This window comes from Canis lupus, chromosome 18, assembly GCF_048164855.1.
Source record: "Canis lupus baileyi chromosome 18, mCanLup2.hap1, whole genome shotgun sequence".
Taxonomy (NCBI): domain Eukaryota; kingdom Metazoa; phylum Chordata; class Mammalia; order Carnivora; family Canidae; genus Canis; species Canis lupus.
In genome coordinates, this window is record NC_132855.1 from 30,226,343 (window position 1) to 30,241,942 (window position 15,600).

At 34.2% G+C, this 15,600-nt stretch overlaps 1 protein-coding gene across 28 annotated transcripts in view; it reads left to right on the forward strand.

Moving 5' to 3' along the window:
- Nucleotides 1–15,600, forward strand: part of CRPPA (CDP-L-ribitol pyrophosphorylase A) — a 292,251-nt gene that overhangs the window by 152,408 nt on the left and 124,243 nt on the right. For 24 of the 28 annotated variants that reach the window (XR_012010932.1, XM_072783932.1, XM_072783927.1 and 21 more), the window contains 2 exons: nt 3,877–3,969; nt 4,449–4,541. The exons of 2 other annotated variants lie outside the window; for them this stretch is intronic. Coding sequence is in view for 25 of the 26 variants with exons in the window: in XM_072783932.1 (XP_072640033.1) it covers nt 3,877–3,969; nt 4,449–4,541 (186 nt within the window). In the remaining variant the exon portion in view is untranslated. Of the gene's footprint in view, nt 1–3,876; nt 3,970–4,448; nt 4,542–6,787; nt 6,868–15,600 lie in introns of all 28 variants that reach the window. 2 more of the 28 variants (XM_072783945.1, XM_072783946.1) reach the window with 1 other exon arrangement.

The following is a 15,600-nucleotide window of genomic DNA, read 5'->3' on the forward strand; positions in this document are numbered from 1 at the left end:
TTTCTGGTATAGGAGCAGAGGCAAGGAAAATTTTCAGTGCCCACCATTTTTTTTTTTTTAACTCTGCAACGTGTGAAAAAAGTAGGAAACTCTACAATTAATACTAAAAAATAATCACAGCACATGCAAATCAAGTTTTTAAAATAAGAAAGAAACACTAAGGCTCTCCCTGCCCCAAAAATAGTCTCTCTCTCTCTTTTTTTTGTCCTGTAGAATTCAGTAAAACTTTGAATTCAAGAAGGTCAAAAGCAAACAGTTGTCAGAGGAAGCAAAGTTATGAGCAACATTATTTTAGAAGTGCTTTGCAGATGAGGAATAGAATACAACTGATACTAGGTTATTATAGTGGGAAATTTGAGATAATTACAGTGTGTTCTAAGTAAAAATTAAAAGGGGATACATGTGAATGATAATAAAGGCATCCAACATATGGATAATGCTTACTCTGAAAGCTAGAAGGAAATTTTCTTGAAATGACTGATGCTGTAAGATCTAATGGGTATATCTGTAGGAAAAATTGAGGAATAACAATTGCCACATCAGCGTGTGCTGATTTTGATTAGGGTTTCAAATTTCCTCATAAAGAACCCTTTAGAGGGACCTAAAGTGCCAAAAAAAATCAAAACTTACAGAAAAGAAGAATACTCTGTCTGACCTCTTGCATTTCAACAACATTCACTATCCAAATACAATGAAGCTTTGCCTATTAACTTGGAGGGGAATGCGAGTGGAATCCAAGAATATGACCACCAGCCACACAGGCAGTTGTAAAGATGATAGGGGAAAAATAAAATACAATGTCTACATGTATCATTAAAACTCCGATGTTGAGGTCTACCAGGTAACATAACGAATGAAGAATAGGTGAATGATAAATGGAGTAGAAGTATCCATTGCTTGGAAATGGTGGAACAGTGATTACAAAGATATGAGGAAGAGAATGAGCCAAACTTTTATTCCCAAACAAGCTCTACTTTGAGTCTAAAAGCAAAATTTCAAGGAATGTAAAAATGTTGAGGCTTTTGTTAAAAAAAAAAAAATCAACTAAACAAACTACTTGCAGATAAAGTTCATCACATGAAGAAGTAAATTAAAATGAAGAACTAGAAATGGAGAAATTATGTGTTAAAAGTCAGCATTGTGGCATGTACATACATCTACATTGTGGGTATTATGGTCCTAGAATAGAATGTGAATCTAATAAATCTTGTCAGAGTAAAAACAGTATGATTGACAAGAACAAGGCTTGAGGTGAAAGTTTAAGTGTAGTATTTGTTTTCCTCTATAGAGGGAGGTCACCAAATACTGACAAATGAAATGTGAGGCCATTAAAAATCCGGTGTCTTAATCCTCTTCATGCTACCTTCTCTTAAAGTTTAGAAGCTTAGTGCTCTGGGAGTGACAAATGATCTCAAGCTTAGCAGCATCTTCAGGTTTACCTTTTCAGTTTTCTTTCCTAACTAGTTAAAAAACAAAACTGCATGTCATCTCATTTGAATATATTACTGCCTTTGTTTCAGTATCCTTTTGTCTTACCATCTTATTGCGTATATTAATAAGGAGTTGTTGGAATGATGCTTATCTAATGTTTAAGGGTAATTGTTACTAGGTAGGGCTATATTTGGGTTTTTTTTTTTAACCTTCTTTTCCAAGTTGTTGGTTTTAAGAACATAAACCATTTTTCTTGAAATGACTTTTTTCTTTTAATAAAAAGAACTGTTGTATGTTTAAAATACCTAGTTGTTAAGCATTTGCTAGTGACAAAAACATGTTTCTGTGTGCAAGGATCCCATACCCTGTCCTTAAGAATTTTATCTATTTCAGTGCTTAAAAAGCTAAATATCTCCCATGTTCTCATCTTAGATTTTATTTCTGTATACGCAAAAGAAAATTTTAAATTGTTATTCTTTAAAGCTCAAATTTCACTCACATTTGTTAAGATCTGATGATGTGATTGTCTTATTTTGTATCTGTTGTGTCAAATTTGGCAGGATCTGAGGAATTACGTGATACGTGCATCTAGATGCAGTGGGGTGCATTAAAGAAGAATCTTGATATTGGGGAGCACTTGCCTTAGGAACTGTGGGCAAACCAGCCCATCTTCCTGTTACAAAAGAGACATTGTCTTTATTATTCTGGAATGTCAAGCAGATCTGCCTCAGGGAGAGAGATGACTGTACCTTTATTTTCTGGAACATAAGCAAATTTACTACAGGAAGAGACATACCTATCTTTGCAAATCTGCGTGCTATGCAAACATCTTTGAAGAGTCAATCTGGAGTAAATTATCTATTAATGCCTTTGAAAATGTTTGGGTATATGAGAAACCCCTGGAAAATTGTCTCCCTGTAATATCTAGAAGATGTGATTCCTTGAACAAACTTAATGTTGTATAATGAAATCCAGTTTCTTCTCTATTCTACTATCAATATAGAGCTGATGCATATGGAACTGTTTTATTAATTTTTTAATGTTCTCTCAGAACTTTGTACTCAATAAGAACTTTAAACTGAAAAAAGTCTTCAAGTTTATGAGCCAACTGATTCCTAGCAATGACTTCAAAACCTCTACTTCTCCTTCTCTAATATTTTGTAAAAATTACAAAGAGCTAAGATGAATCCTGCTTACTATGTAATGCTCATAGAAGTACAGGATTTAATGTTTGACTAAGAGGCAAGCTTTCTATTTTAGAATTGTAGATTTTAAAGAGTTCTACATGTAAAGCCAGTATTAACCGCTGGAATGTGACTTTCTGGGGAATTACAATAGCATAGATAAAACACTTGTTGAGTCATTAAATTTTTATTCATACAAATACAAGAAAAAGATGGAAGTTAATTAGAATATTGAGCTGTATGAAATAAAAATGTCATTAGGAAAATTTTTCTTTTTTAGATTGTATTTATTTGAGAGAGAGAGTGTGCATGTGCACAAGAAGGGGGCAGAGGGGGAGAGGGAGAGGGAGAAAGAACCTGAAATACATTCCCTGCTGAGTGGAGAGCCCCCATGCAGACTCCATCTCATGACCCTGAGATCCTGAGCTGAAATTGAGTTGGACGCTTAACAATTGGAACCACCCAGGCACCCTCATTGGGAAAATTTTTGTAATGTATGTGCTATTCTAAATCTAGTCTGGGGGATCCCTGGGTGGCGCAGCAGTTTAGCACCTGCCTTTGGCCCAGGGAGCGATCCTGGAGACCCGGGATCGAATCCCACGTCAGGCTCCCGGTGCATGGAGCCTGCTTCTCCCTCTGCCTATGTCTCTGCCTCTGTGTGTGTGTGTGTGTGTGACTATCATAAATAAATAAAAATTAAAAAAAATAAATCTAGTCTGGGACCACCTCTAGTAATCTCTTCACCTCTTGGTTTCTTATCATTGTCCTAGTTCAAGTTTTATTTCTCTCCTACTTGCACTATTATAATAATCTCTTACTGCTTTTCCTGCTTCAAGTCTTTCCAGGTTTAGTTAAATCTATGTAACTGTAGAATTTTGAATGTTTCCAGAATCATCCAACAACCTCTGTCTAACCATCCTTTTAATAATCCAGCATTTTCTGCAATACATCCTTTGAATAAGAAAAAACAGGTACTTGGTTGTTCCTGCATATATCCTGTACCTTTTCTTATCTAAAACTATTTCCTTTAGCTGTATCTGTGTTTTTCAAAATAGTATCCATTAGTCATGTACTGGTTCAAATGTCTTTTTCTTGGTAGCTTCGTTAACTTTAGCCTGAATTATTTTGTTTTTATATATGGTCTGTGGCTTTATGTGTCTCTAGCAGTTTGTGCTCTTTTGTAACAGTCGTTTAGGTTCTGGTATGGTCTTTCCATCTAGTTTATAAGCTCCTTTTTCTTCTATTTTTTTTTTCCTCCTAGCATGTAAAAGTCACGTCTGGAGCTCTGTGTCCTGCTGGCAGAGATCTTGAGCAAATCATCTTAGAGCAATGCTACAGTTATGTATGTGTGAATGTAAGTAGTGAATTTAAATGACTGAACATACTTGAGAATTAGTATAAATGTAGTGTGGAAGAGAATTTTTTTTCTTGATTCTTAATTATTTGGATTTAAGTTTTTGATAGATGAGTTGTGTTATTCAATATGTATCTGGAAATTTTTTAACTTTTGAAGTGAGAAAATAATACTTTATAATAAGCTAGTTTCCATAATGAGAAGAGGGTGGGATTTCTTTAGACAGCATTTTTATTTACCTGGTATGAAGCAGATAAGGTGGAACGATTGAATTAATGAATAGTTCAAATTTTAATAGATATGACCTTATGTGGGTATCCTTTAAAGTGGTTCAAAAAGTAAAAACTAAATAAGCTGGATAAATATTTTGGGTGCTCATGTAAAAGCTTTCTGTTTTTTTCCCTTTAATTTTTAATTATCCTTGAACTAACTTTTAAATCATTTAAGATTTTTTTGGTCTTTATTTTTTGGTCTTTCAGGTTATGTCCCCTGATTTTGAGAAAACCAGGAGATTACTGAATATGCTTGAAGAGAGTAATCTTTCCATTTTATATCCTGTTGTTGTTATTTCAGTAAGTGAATTGATGCAGATTTTTTTTTTTTAATTAAAGTTAGTTAACATAAGTGTAGTATTGGTTTCAGGAGTAGAATTTAATGCCCTCCTTAATGCCCCTTCCCTTACTTGCCTCCCCTTCATCAACTCTCAGTTCTTTATAATTAAGAGTCTTTTATGGTTTACCTCCCTCTCTGTTTTTATCTTATTTTTTCCTTCCCTTCCCCTGTGTTCATCTGTTTTGTTTCTTAAATTACTCATATGAATGAAATCGTATGATATTTGTCTTTCTCTGAGTGACTCACTTTGCTTAGCATTATACTCTATTGCTCTGTCCACGTTGTTGCAAATGGCAACATGTCCTTTTTTTAAATATTTTATTTATTTATTCATGAGAGACACACAGAATGAGAGAGAGAGGCAGAGACACAGGCAGAGGAAGAAGCAGGCTCCATGCAGGGAGCCCGATGTGGGACTCAATCCCCGGTCTCCAGCATCAGGCCCTGGGCTGAAGGCAGCACTAAACCACTTGAGCCACCCGGGCTGCCCCAATATGTCCTTATTTTTTATTCGAGGGAGAGGATGGTGGAGCAGAGGGAGAGAGAGAATCTTAAGGAGACTCTATGCCGAGTGGAGCCCAGTGTGGGGCTTGATCGCAAAACCCTGAGATCGTGACCTGAGCTGAAATAAAGAGTCAGATGCCTAACCAAATGAGCTACCCAGGTGCCCCTCATTCTTTTTGATGGCTTAGTATCCTTCCATTTGTGTGTGTGTGTGTGTGTGTATAGCACATCTTCTTTACCAATGCAGATTTAACTCTCTTCAAGCTTAGGCTTCCTTCCTTGAAATTCAACTTTTTATTCATTGTTGAGAATATTCATCGAGCCTAGAAAAAGAAACTCTTCTCTATGCATTCTTGAACCTGCTTTCTTGCTATGACTTCTATGACTGTTTTCCCTTGTTAATGCAAGTATTTGTTTGAATTGACAAGTATAGGAAAAAAAATAATCTAGCAACCAGTTTCATTTCTTTTTCTTCATTACAATTGCAAAGTTTACTGCTGAGCTACTTGTTTGGATAATATAAAAGAGCTTTATTAGCATGTTAGCAGAATGCCGTTGGAAAAGAAATCTCAAAGTTAAAAAAAGAGGGAAAATATGTGGAAGAAAATGGACTGTTTGATTGTTTCATCTTCTCTGTCACATGGACAGCAAAAGTAGAATGAGAAACACATGAAAGAGAATTCCCCAAAGAATGGCCCATGAAAATTTTGAAGAGACGTTTCCTGTGAAAGACTAAAAGTACATGTTTAATATAGCATTTGCTTAATTGGCCTATTAAACTGCAAAGAAGAGGGGGATCTCAGCACAACCTGGAAGGAATAAAATCAGGCTAGCTGAGGAGAGTCTGTAGTCAGTCTGTGACATTTTGCTGTGGGAAAGGGTTCCAAAAGTGAAGTTTCAAAACAGTAATTGCCTTGTTTCTAAAGCTCAAGCCCATCCTGATAGTGTCATAATTTAATTCTTGTTAAGATATTAATACTGAAAGAAAAGATGATTTGTACTACAAATAAGTTGGAAATCTAGCATTGCAAGTATAAACAAATTAGCAATTGGGGGAGATTGATTTCACTGGACTATTATGTTTGGTTATATACCCTAAAGATAAGTTGCATGGATGCTGCTAATTATGGAAACTCAAATTCTACAAATGACTGATTTTAACAAAGAGGCAGGTGTCTTTTATTGGGGTGTTTTGGGGAACACTATGGAATATACTTGATGCTGGAAGACTCTAAGTCTCTGTAGGGTACAAGTAGGCTAAAAATTCTGTGTATGGCTCTCTATTCCTTCCTCTACATTAACTAGCTTAGAAATATCATTCTATGTTCCTAGGTAATATTCTAAAATTTCATATATCAATATCATGAAGGGAGCAAGCACTTTATTAAACTTCCTTGGTCAAGTCACTTGCCTTCCTAAAGCTTGCTTTCTGCATTTTAGAAATGAGGCTAATAACTCTACTTCTTATATCATTGTAAGAATTAAAATGAATGAATGGAAGCATAAACGCATAATGCAGTTGCTGTCTCTTTGGCAGGCATGCAAGGCTGAATTTAACATCCTAGCTCCTTCTCTTTCCAGTTTGGATAAGATGATTCAAAGGTCACTACCAATGCTCTAATCTGATTCTTGAGTTTGAATCATACATGTTTCAACATTCTTTTAGGTACTTTAGCTTGAGTACTTCATTATCTTCTCACAGGTACTATATTGGATCTACCACAAAAGCACATATCCCATGAGCTGACTTTTTTAGTGGCAGTAGTTGTTGTAGGCAACCAGGTGAGAATCTGTGTCATCTATGTTTTCTATTTATCTTTTGCCTCTGCCTTTCACTGTCAAACATGCATGCCTGGGTACATACACATACAGATTTAAAACAGTTCTACTTCATCTCTGTTGTATCTCAGCCTCTGTTCTTGGTATTTTTTCCATAAATATTTGAATTTAACTTTCTGTTTATTCCTGTTGAGTTCTACTCTTCTATGTATCCCAGTAAGAACCAGAGGGTTTTTTTTTTTTCCAAAGATTTTATTTATTTATTCATAGAGACAGAGAGGCAGAGACACAGGCAGAGGGAGAAGCAGGCATCATACAGAGAGCCTGACGTGGGACTCGATCCAGGGTCTCCGGGATCACGCCCTGGGCTGCAGGCGGCACCAAACCGCTGCACCACCGGGGCTGCCCGAGCCAGAGTTTTTAAAAATTATGTATGTATGTATGTATGTATGTATGTATGTATGTATATATGTATTTCTAGTATTCTTTATTAAACTAAGAAAAAGACAGGTAATCCTCTCATTAGGTAGTAAATGTCTCTCAGAACTACTTTGAGGAGAGTAATACTAAAAGTCTGTATACTATAAACATTGTTAAATGTTTACTTTAGAGAGTTGTTACTACTCCATGAGTAATATTAGTTCACCCATTATTTTCTCATTGTGTACATAGACTCAGTATAGGAGTATTTAAAGTTATTATTAATTTAATAGGAAAATGTCATTAGAACACATCTGGAATCTGTATCCTTAGGATACAGAGGATGACTGAATCATGGAAAAGGTAGAATAAAGAATGCTGCCTTCTTGATTTGAGAGGCAAGTGAATTTGTCTGAAATTTTCATTGGTCCTGTAAATGATTATAAAAGGCTTCATTCTATTTCTTTTTGTTAGTACTTCCCCCAAAAGGCTAAAAGACCATTTCAAGTGTTCCTATAACTTAATATTGGACAGATTTAATATTTAATATTAATATAATTAATATCTAATTAATTTTATATTTTAATATTTAATACGTTAAACATGAATATTTATAATATTTATTAATATAATATATTAATATAATAACTTTAATATTTCCCAAATTAGTTGTGTATAAAATATTATAATTGCAGAATACATAAAATAAAAGACTTAAACTTTGAGTGTAAATATCTGGGACATAATTTGCACATTATTAAGTGGAAAAATACATATGTACATAAAATGGGGTTGTAAGTGTGTATATATATATGTAATTGGAAAGATGTTGCAATATGCAGCTCATAGACTATGGATGTACCTATCAGGCTTTTATCTGAATTACTTTGCTGGAAGATTAAGTCATACTATGGGAGGGTTTTGTTTTGTTTTGTTTTTTTGATAAGGCTTTTGTTAAACAATTCTAAATTTTGAGAATGTTCAAAGAAGACTTTGTTTATTTGCTTTCTTGTGCAAGTAGGTTTTATTTACCAGAAAATAAATCTAAAGTGACATCAAGGTCATGGAAGAATATATCGATTTTTGTTTTGGAGTTATGTGATTCAGTAGTTATTGAATGCATGTATTGTAAATGTTTAAAGAGCTATTTTGTCTTGGCTGAAATGTAGTACAATGGTTCTATTTTTTATGTGAGGGTGTATCAATTTCTAGTTTCAGTTCATCTGAACAGAGGAAGGATTAGTAGGAATCAGGCAGATGAGAAGTAAAATATGGTTAATTAGGTATTTGTGAGGGTTTTTTCAACTGAGAGACTGGTTAGGGTGGTTATTTGCATTGCTACCATGTTTCACTCTACAAGGACAGATTTTTAGAAGAAACGGGGCTGAAGTTAAGCTGGGGCATCTGGCAAAAACAACACTTTAAAGGGCCAAAAATTGGTGTCCGCCTGCCATGATGGTGAAGCCCACATTTTGTCTCTTACATTCTCAAGGAGCTATAGAAAAGTATTTTGGAATTCAGTATTGTTATTTAGTAGTCATTTAAAAAGTACATGTGCCTTCAACCTCATCTGGAATGTTTATCCCTTGGAGGGAGCTAAGTACTGAAGGAGTGACCAGTTAGTGTCATTGGATTCTTGGTACACAGGTATTTAGCATCATTAGATTTATTTCAGGGTGTTGATTGTTTGTTGAAAGATCAACTTCTCCTTGGATTTTATGAAACTTAAATGTGTTAGGAAATACTGACTTTAGGACGTTTCATTTGTCTAAAATGAACCGACAGGTAGAATTCTACTACTTTAAGTTCTACTTAAGAGCAGGACGCCTGGGTGGCTCAGCAGTTGAGCATCTGCCTTTAGCTTAGGGCTTGATCCCAGTCCCAGGATTGAGGTCTACGTCTGACTCCCTGTGAGGAGCCTGCTTCTCCCTCTGCCTGTGTCTCTGCCTCTCTCTCTGTGTCTCTCATGAATAAATAAATAAAATCTGTAAAAAAAAATCTACTTAAGAAGAAACAAAATTTCACCATGAAAAGTAGAAAAAATAATTAGGACTTTATCTTAAAATAACTAAGCTTTTATCAAAATAATTTTATCTTTATGAAAAAGAAACATTTTTGCTTAATCTTGTGAACATTATATGATAAATTGTGACATCCTTCATTTCAAGTGATCATTTTTACAAATAATATTTGTGAATATCTTTAGTTTTGTTAAAATAGATTTTATTGATACACAGTTCAGAATTCTCTTTGGCATGCATCCAATAGGTCATTACTCTTATTTATTTTAAGTAGTCTAATTTAGTCAAGTTCTCATTTATTGATGGTGCTGATTAGGATTTAAAGAGTTTGCCAATGTTAAATTGATCAATTTAATAAAATCCAAAGTTTTGGTAAATGTAACTTAATTTTATTGTAACTATATTAAATCATCAGAATTCAAACTTCTGTAATCAGCTGGAGACTGATAATGTTAACTATCTGGGCTAAAATAGATGCTGTTCTTAAAGTGGACAGGTATAGTTGCATGGGATCAATTTACAAATTTTTATTTCTCATTGAATCTACATCTACTTTAGGATGACATTTTTTATGCTTCGTGGCTTTTAACTGTAAACCTTTGGAAACACGTAATCGGATAACAAGCATGTCCTGTACTAGGAAAATGCTCCTAACTTGAAAGAAAAAAAAAAGTTTTTTTTTTTTTTTTTTATTAGAGACTGATTAGCATAAAGGAATTTCAAAAATGTAGATTCTTTCCTATATCTTTTAACAAGAAAAACCTTATAAACATGAAAACTAATGCTTTCTTTTGTTAAGTTGAATTATGAAGGAGCTCTGTTTTGAGAGCCTTTTTCAAATGTCATTTCTGGTACTGTTTTATCTATCATTATAAGTTATCAGGAAAGGTGTTTATCTGGAGTAGACTAAAATTACTGTTAGCCTTGCAGTTACCAGTGGGGGGATATACAGCTAGTACCTTTTTCAGATTGCAGCTCTCAAAAGGATTATCTGAAAATTTTCGTGGAATCACATGATACAATAGTTGTCAACATGGGACATGTTCATTTCTTTATTTTCTACTCCTTTCATTTGTTTTTGTTCACTATTTAATTAATGATGAGTAAATACTTAGAAAAATAAAGTAATATATTAAAATATTAAAGTAATAAAAGGTAAATTCATAGTTTCTGATCTAAAAATCAAAAACTCTGCCCACCAAAGAAAATAGGCTTTTACCTAAATTAACAAGACTCAAAAGTTTTAAGAACCTGAATTTAGTCTACGTTTTTTTGCTTAGAAATTAATGATCAGGGAGCTATTTTTTTTTTCCAGCAAAGGAGAAGAGAATTTCAGGAAGCAAATAACTATTGCTGTTTTCTAGCCAGGATTATAATAAAACCAATTGTAAAACTTTCAAAAAATTCCTTCCCAGGTGCAGAAAGTAAAGGAAAGATTTTAATTTATTTGGATCTGGCAAGGTTTGCACAAAACATCCTTTCCTACTATTAATAATTGAGATAATGGACAGTTTATTCTTACTTAAAGCTCATTTTCTCAGTGTGCAAAGCTGTTTCATATAATAGACCCCAATGAAATATTTAATTTTTAAAAGCAGAAAGAAATTGGCAACAAACATAATTAAAAGTTCAAAACTGAGAAAGGAAACAAACTCTTTTACTTGATAAAGTTTTTTATCACTTCCTCATTACAAAATAATTTCATGGTAATTATCTGGATAATTGCATGAGAGCTCTAATTTTTTTTTTGACTATGTAGACAATAATTTTATTGGTGCTTTATGAGAGATAGGAATCTCTTCATGAATTTACTTTAGTAAAGGACATAAATTACCATGTGGAATTTTAATGCTTTGAAAAACATAAATAAACCTTCAAAAGTGCCTAATTTAGTTCTAGTTACCGGAAAGTAGTTTATTGACATAACAGATCAGAATATATGATCTTTAAAATACTTCAAAATGTTTAATATTTGAACATGTCAGCAAATAAAAAAATAGAAAACCACCATCCATTGACACTTGATACTTTCACATCTGGGGAAACTGTCAGCAATGTAAATTGTTTCCAGAAGGTTCCACAGCTCACCAATGGCAGAGCCAGTAATGGAATCAATCCAATGTGCAATGCATCATATACACTTGTTACTTTTATGCTCTCATGAATGTGTTAAATAATATGGAAAAAGGTTAAAAATATACATACATATATGTATTTAATATTCCTTCCTAATAAAGAACAAATGACAACTGGAAAAACATATTGATTCCTTCTTTTAAGTGCTAATGGTTTCTTTCTTTGCTTCACAAGGTATTGAGGCTTTATTGAATTTAAGTTATAAAAATCTGTGGTCCTGTTAAATTTCTTACCAGATCCTAGACATGTATATTTGTCACCTTTTACTTAACTACTTATTCTGTACATTTCCTCCTGTTAACCCTATTATTACTAGACTGAGAAATACGTTTTTAGGTCACAAATTTTTGAAAAACAAAAGAGCTGGCTGTTGTAATCCTCACTGCCATCATATTGACAATTTACTTTTTACAGTGTGTATGTTGCAGTTCCTTACTTTGTGTTTATTTTTGAATAGGTATGCTGTGTGTGTGTAACGTGTGTGCACGCATCACGCACATGTACAGACTTAATCCAAATCCATCTATTCCAGTCTTAACCATATTGTTACTGTAGCTTTTATTTTTCCTTAAGAAAAAGATGATCTTACTGTATACTGATTTTCTTTTATGTTTCACTTAAGATGCATTAAAGTTTTCTCTTTCATGGTTGTGAAAAGCTTTAATGGTAGAAATGCAGTCATTTCTGTAAATTCTATAAATGTTTTCATGTAATAAATGAAACCCAAAGTATTTCCTGCCTAAAATAATAATAGCTCAATCCTGGTTTAAAATAGCTCAAGAGAATCTTTTTGAAATTTTAGGAAGGGATTCATATCAAACCCCAAAATGAAGAACGATGAAGTCGTTCTTGTAGAAGGTGGTGAATAGAAAGAATTGTCTGTTATTACAAGTTTTAGGAGATCTTTGTTAATGGTGAAATGGTTACTGGAGAGTTTTTGTTCTGGGATATTAAAATTCTCTGAGATCAATTGTGTTGGGATAGGCCTGATGTTGTGTCAAGAAATCATTGTCCTAGGACAGACCTTGATAGTTTTCATTTATTCTTGTAATGAATTATGGTTATTTTCAGATAGAGTGTTCTAACAGAATATGCAAATGAAACGAATTCCAGAGTACCTTTTCTAAGTTTAGTGAATTAATTTTTCTTGATTAAGCCAAGGATTTGAAATAGCTGTTTATTTTCCCAATTTGCACAGTTCACTGAATTCAGTCAGATGAGCAAAATTAATTATTAATTTATTTACTAGTGCTTTCCATGTAAATCAGTTTATAAAATTTAACACGAAATGCACAGGAGGCAAATAATGAAGCTAGATCTCTTTGTTAGGCAGCTTACATTAATTTTAGGCCTAGAAAATGAGTTGAGTAATTGGTTTGATCATTCAGTTTTTTAAAAAATATACCCAGGGAATTCTCCTACTAGTTTTTTTGTATACTGGATTCTATTTTAAATAGAAATAAATTGGCCTTTAGCTTAATGGTGTTATGCTACTTCCTTAAAAAGATGGAACCAAATATCTTTTCACTATCATTTATTTTATAATTGCATGTGATACTCTCTATATATTATGTTGATTTCTTATATAGATTACAATCAGGCTTGGTAAATATATATTATGTAATATATATATTATATTCTTAGTGTTTCTACTTAAATATATCTTGTTTCCAGCAATATATATGTATATATATTAGGTTTTAATATAGAGGGGAGAGGCAAAGGGAGAGGGAGAGGGAGAAGCAGACTCCTTACTAAACAGGTAGCCAGACATGGGACTCCATCCCAGGACACCGAGATCATGACTTGAGCTAACGGTGTACACTTAACTGACGGAGCCACCCATGCACCCCTGGGCTTGATATATCTTTATTCTATTTTAAAATATTTTATTTATTGGAGAATATAAATTACATTGTTATAAAGGTGGTGTTAAAAACAAAGAATTGACTATTTTAAGTTTTAGGAGATGTTTGATGTGTTAAGGATGATATACCTGGAGTGTAGGGATCAAGGCGTAAGGAGTAGATCTGCAAGTAAGTGTCTATTTAACCTTCATGTCTCTAAATTTTAATTTAGAATCTTTATCTGGCAACAGAGAGGGGTGCCCTTGAAGCCATTTAAGTGACTTCTCTTTCTAAAAATATTTTCCATACTAGAATGTGTTATCAAGGCCTTTTGCTGTTGTATAACCCATATGCACGTCCTCTATGTACAAATATAGGAAAGCAATTTAGATTATATCAGTCATGTTAAATATGAATCAGGTAGTCTAGTATACCTCTCTTGAGCCAATTTTGAGAATTTTTTATACTTTAATCCTTATCTCAACACTTTTGGCTGATTGATTGATTGATTCTTCCTCTTCTCATATTTCTTTTTGTAGTACACTTTTTTTTTTTAAAGATTTTATTTATTTATTCATAGAGACACACAGAAAGAGAGAGAGGCAGAGACACAGGCAGAGGGAGAAGCAGGCTCCATGCAGGGAACCCGATGTGGGACTCGATCCCAGGTCTCCAGGATCACACCCCGGGCTGCAGGTGGCGCTACACCGCTGCGCCACCGGGGCTGCCCTGTAGTACACTTTTTTGGGGTTAAGTCTAAACGTTCCATTTTGCTTTCATTATTTTTTCCTTTTTTCTTTGTCTCTTTAAAATGGGAAATTGCAAGATTAATCTTCCCTCCACTCCAAGAATCTATCCATTCATGTCTATCCTACCTTCTGAGAATGATTCCTTAATCATTAAAGTACTAGAGCATCTTCTTATCTATTCATTTTAACTTATTTTAGGTACAGCGTACTTAGTGCCTTAGAGTGAATATCCTATTCTCTTTATTACTTAACTGATGACTTAATATAGATAAATATAACATTTGCTGAACATCTGTGTGACAGGTATTTTGATGTACATATATGCTATTTAATGTAATTTTTAAAAAAATTGCATCTTTAGAAGAGTGTTTCAGATCATTTTATCTTAATATAAGGAAATAATTTTATTTATTTTGTTTCAAAGATGAAGAATTTTCAATAACACAAGTTTAATCAAATGGCCAGAGTTAGCTGGGGAAGTGATCACAACATCCTGATCACTGTTCTTTCTATTCATCATCTCAATGTTAAGAGTTTTAACTAAATCTCTTTGAAGAAAGGGCAGAAATGGGGCACCTGAATGACCTGAATGGCTTAGTCAATTAAGCATCCAATTCTTGATTTTGTTTCAGGTCATGATCTCAGACTTATGAGGTGGAGCCCAGCACTGGGGCTCTGCACTGGGTGTGGAGCCTGCTTACAGTGTTCTCTTTCTCTCGCTCTCTACCTTTGCCCTTACCTCCACCTCCTCCCTCTCTCAAAAGAAAAAAAAGGGGGGCGGGGACAGAAAAGCCTAGAATAGATGATCAGAAGAGATCTTTCTTATTTTATTTTATTTTTTTAAATTCATTTATTCATGAGAGAGACACACACAGAGAGAGGCAGAGACACAGGCAGAGGGAGAAGCAGGCTCCACGCAGGGAGACCAATGTGGGACCCCATCCCGGGTCTCCAGGATCAGGCCCAGAGCTGAAGGCGGTGCCAAACTGGCTGAGCCACCTGGGCTGCCCATAGTAGAGATCTTAAGGATATGAGAGGAATATTAAATTTGGAAGACTGAGTAGGTCCATGTCTGTCAGGGGTAGGGGAATAGCATTTTTCTATGGCCAGAGTAGCACATGGAATAGTCAGCATAGAAAGAGCCAGTGAATCTAACACAGACTGAACCACACATTGGGAAGGTTTGAGGAATAGGTAGATGAAGGTCAAGATGGGCCTTGTAAGTTTGAATTTTATGAAGCAGCCCTGCTCAGTAGAAGCTGATATAATCAGATTTGTATTTACTTCATGGATACAGCACAGAGAACATGTTAAAGTGACCAGACAGTTTCCTTGATGCATTTGGTTTACTTAGGAGGCTATCACAGTAGTCAGAGAAATAATGGTGTTGGCTGAGACTAGGGTTGTTTTAGAGTGACTGGGCAGAAATTGCTGGAAGCAAGATATATTTAAGTAGAAACACTAAGAATTTGTGCTTGATTTAATGAGAGAGAGGAGATGTAATCTCAAATTTTATATCGTGAAACAGTGAATGAAAGATTTGAGTCAGTAGAGAAGGATCTT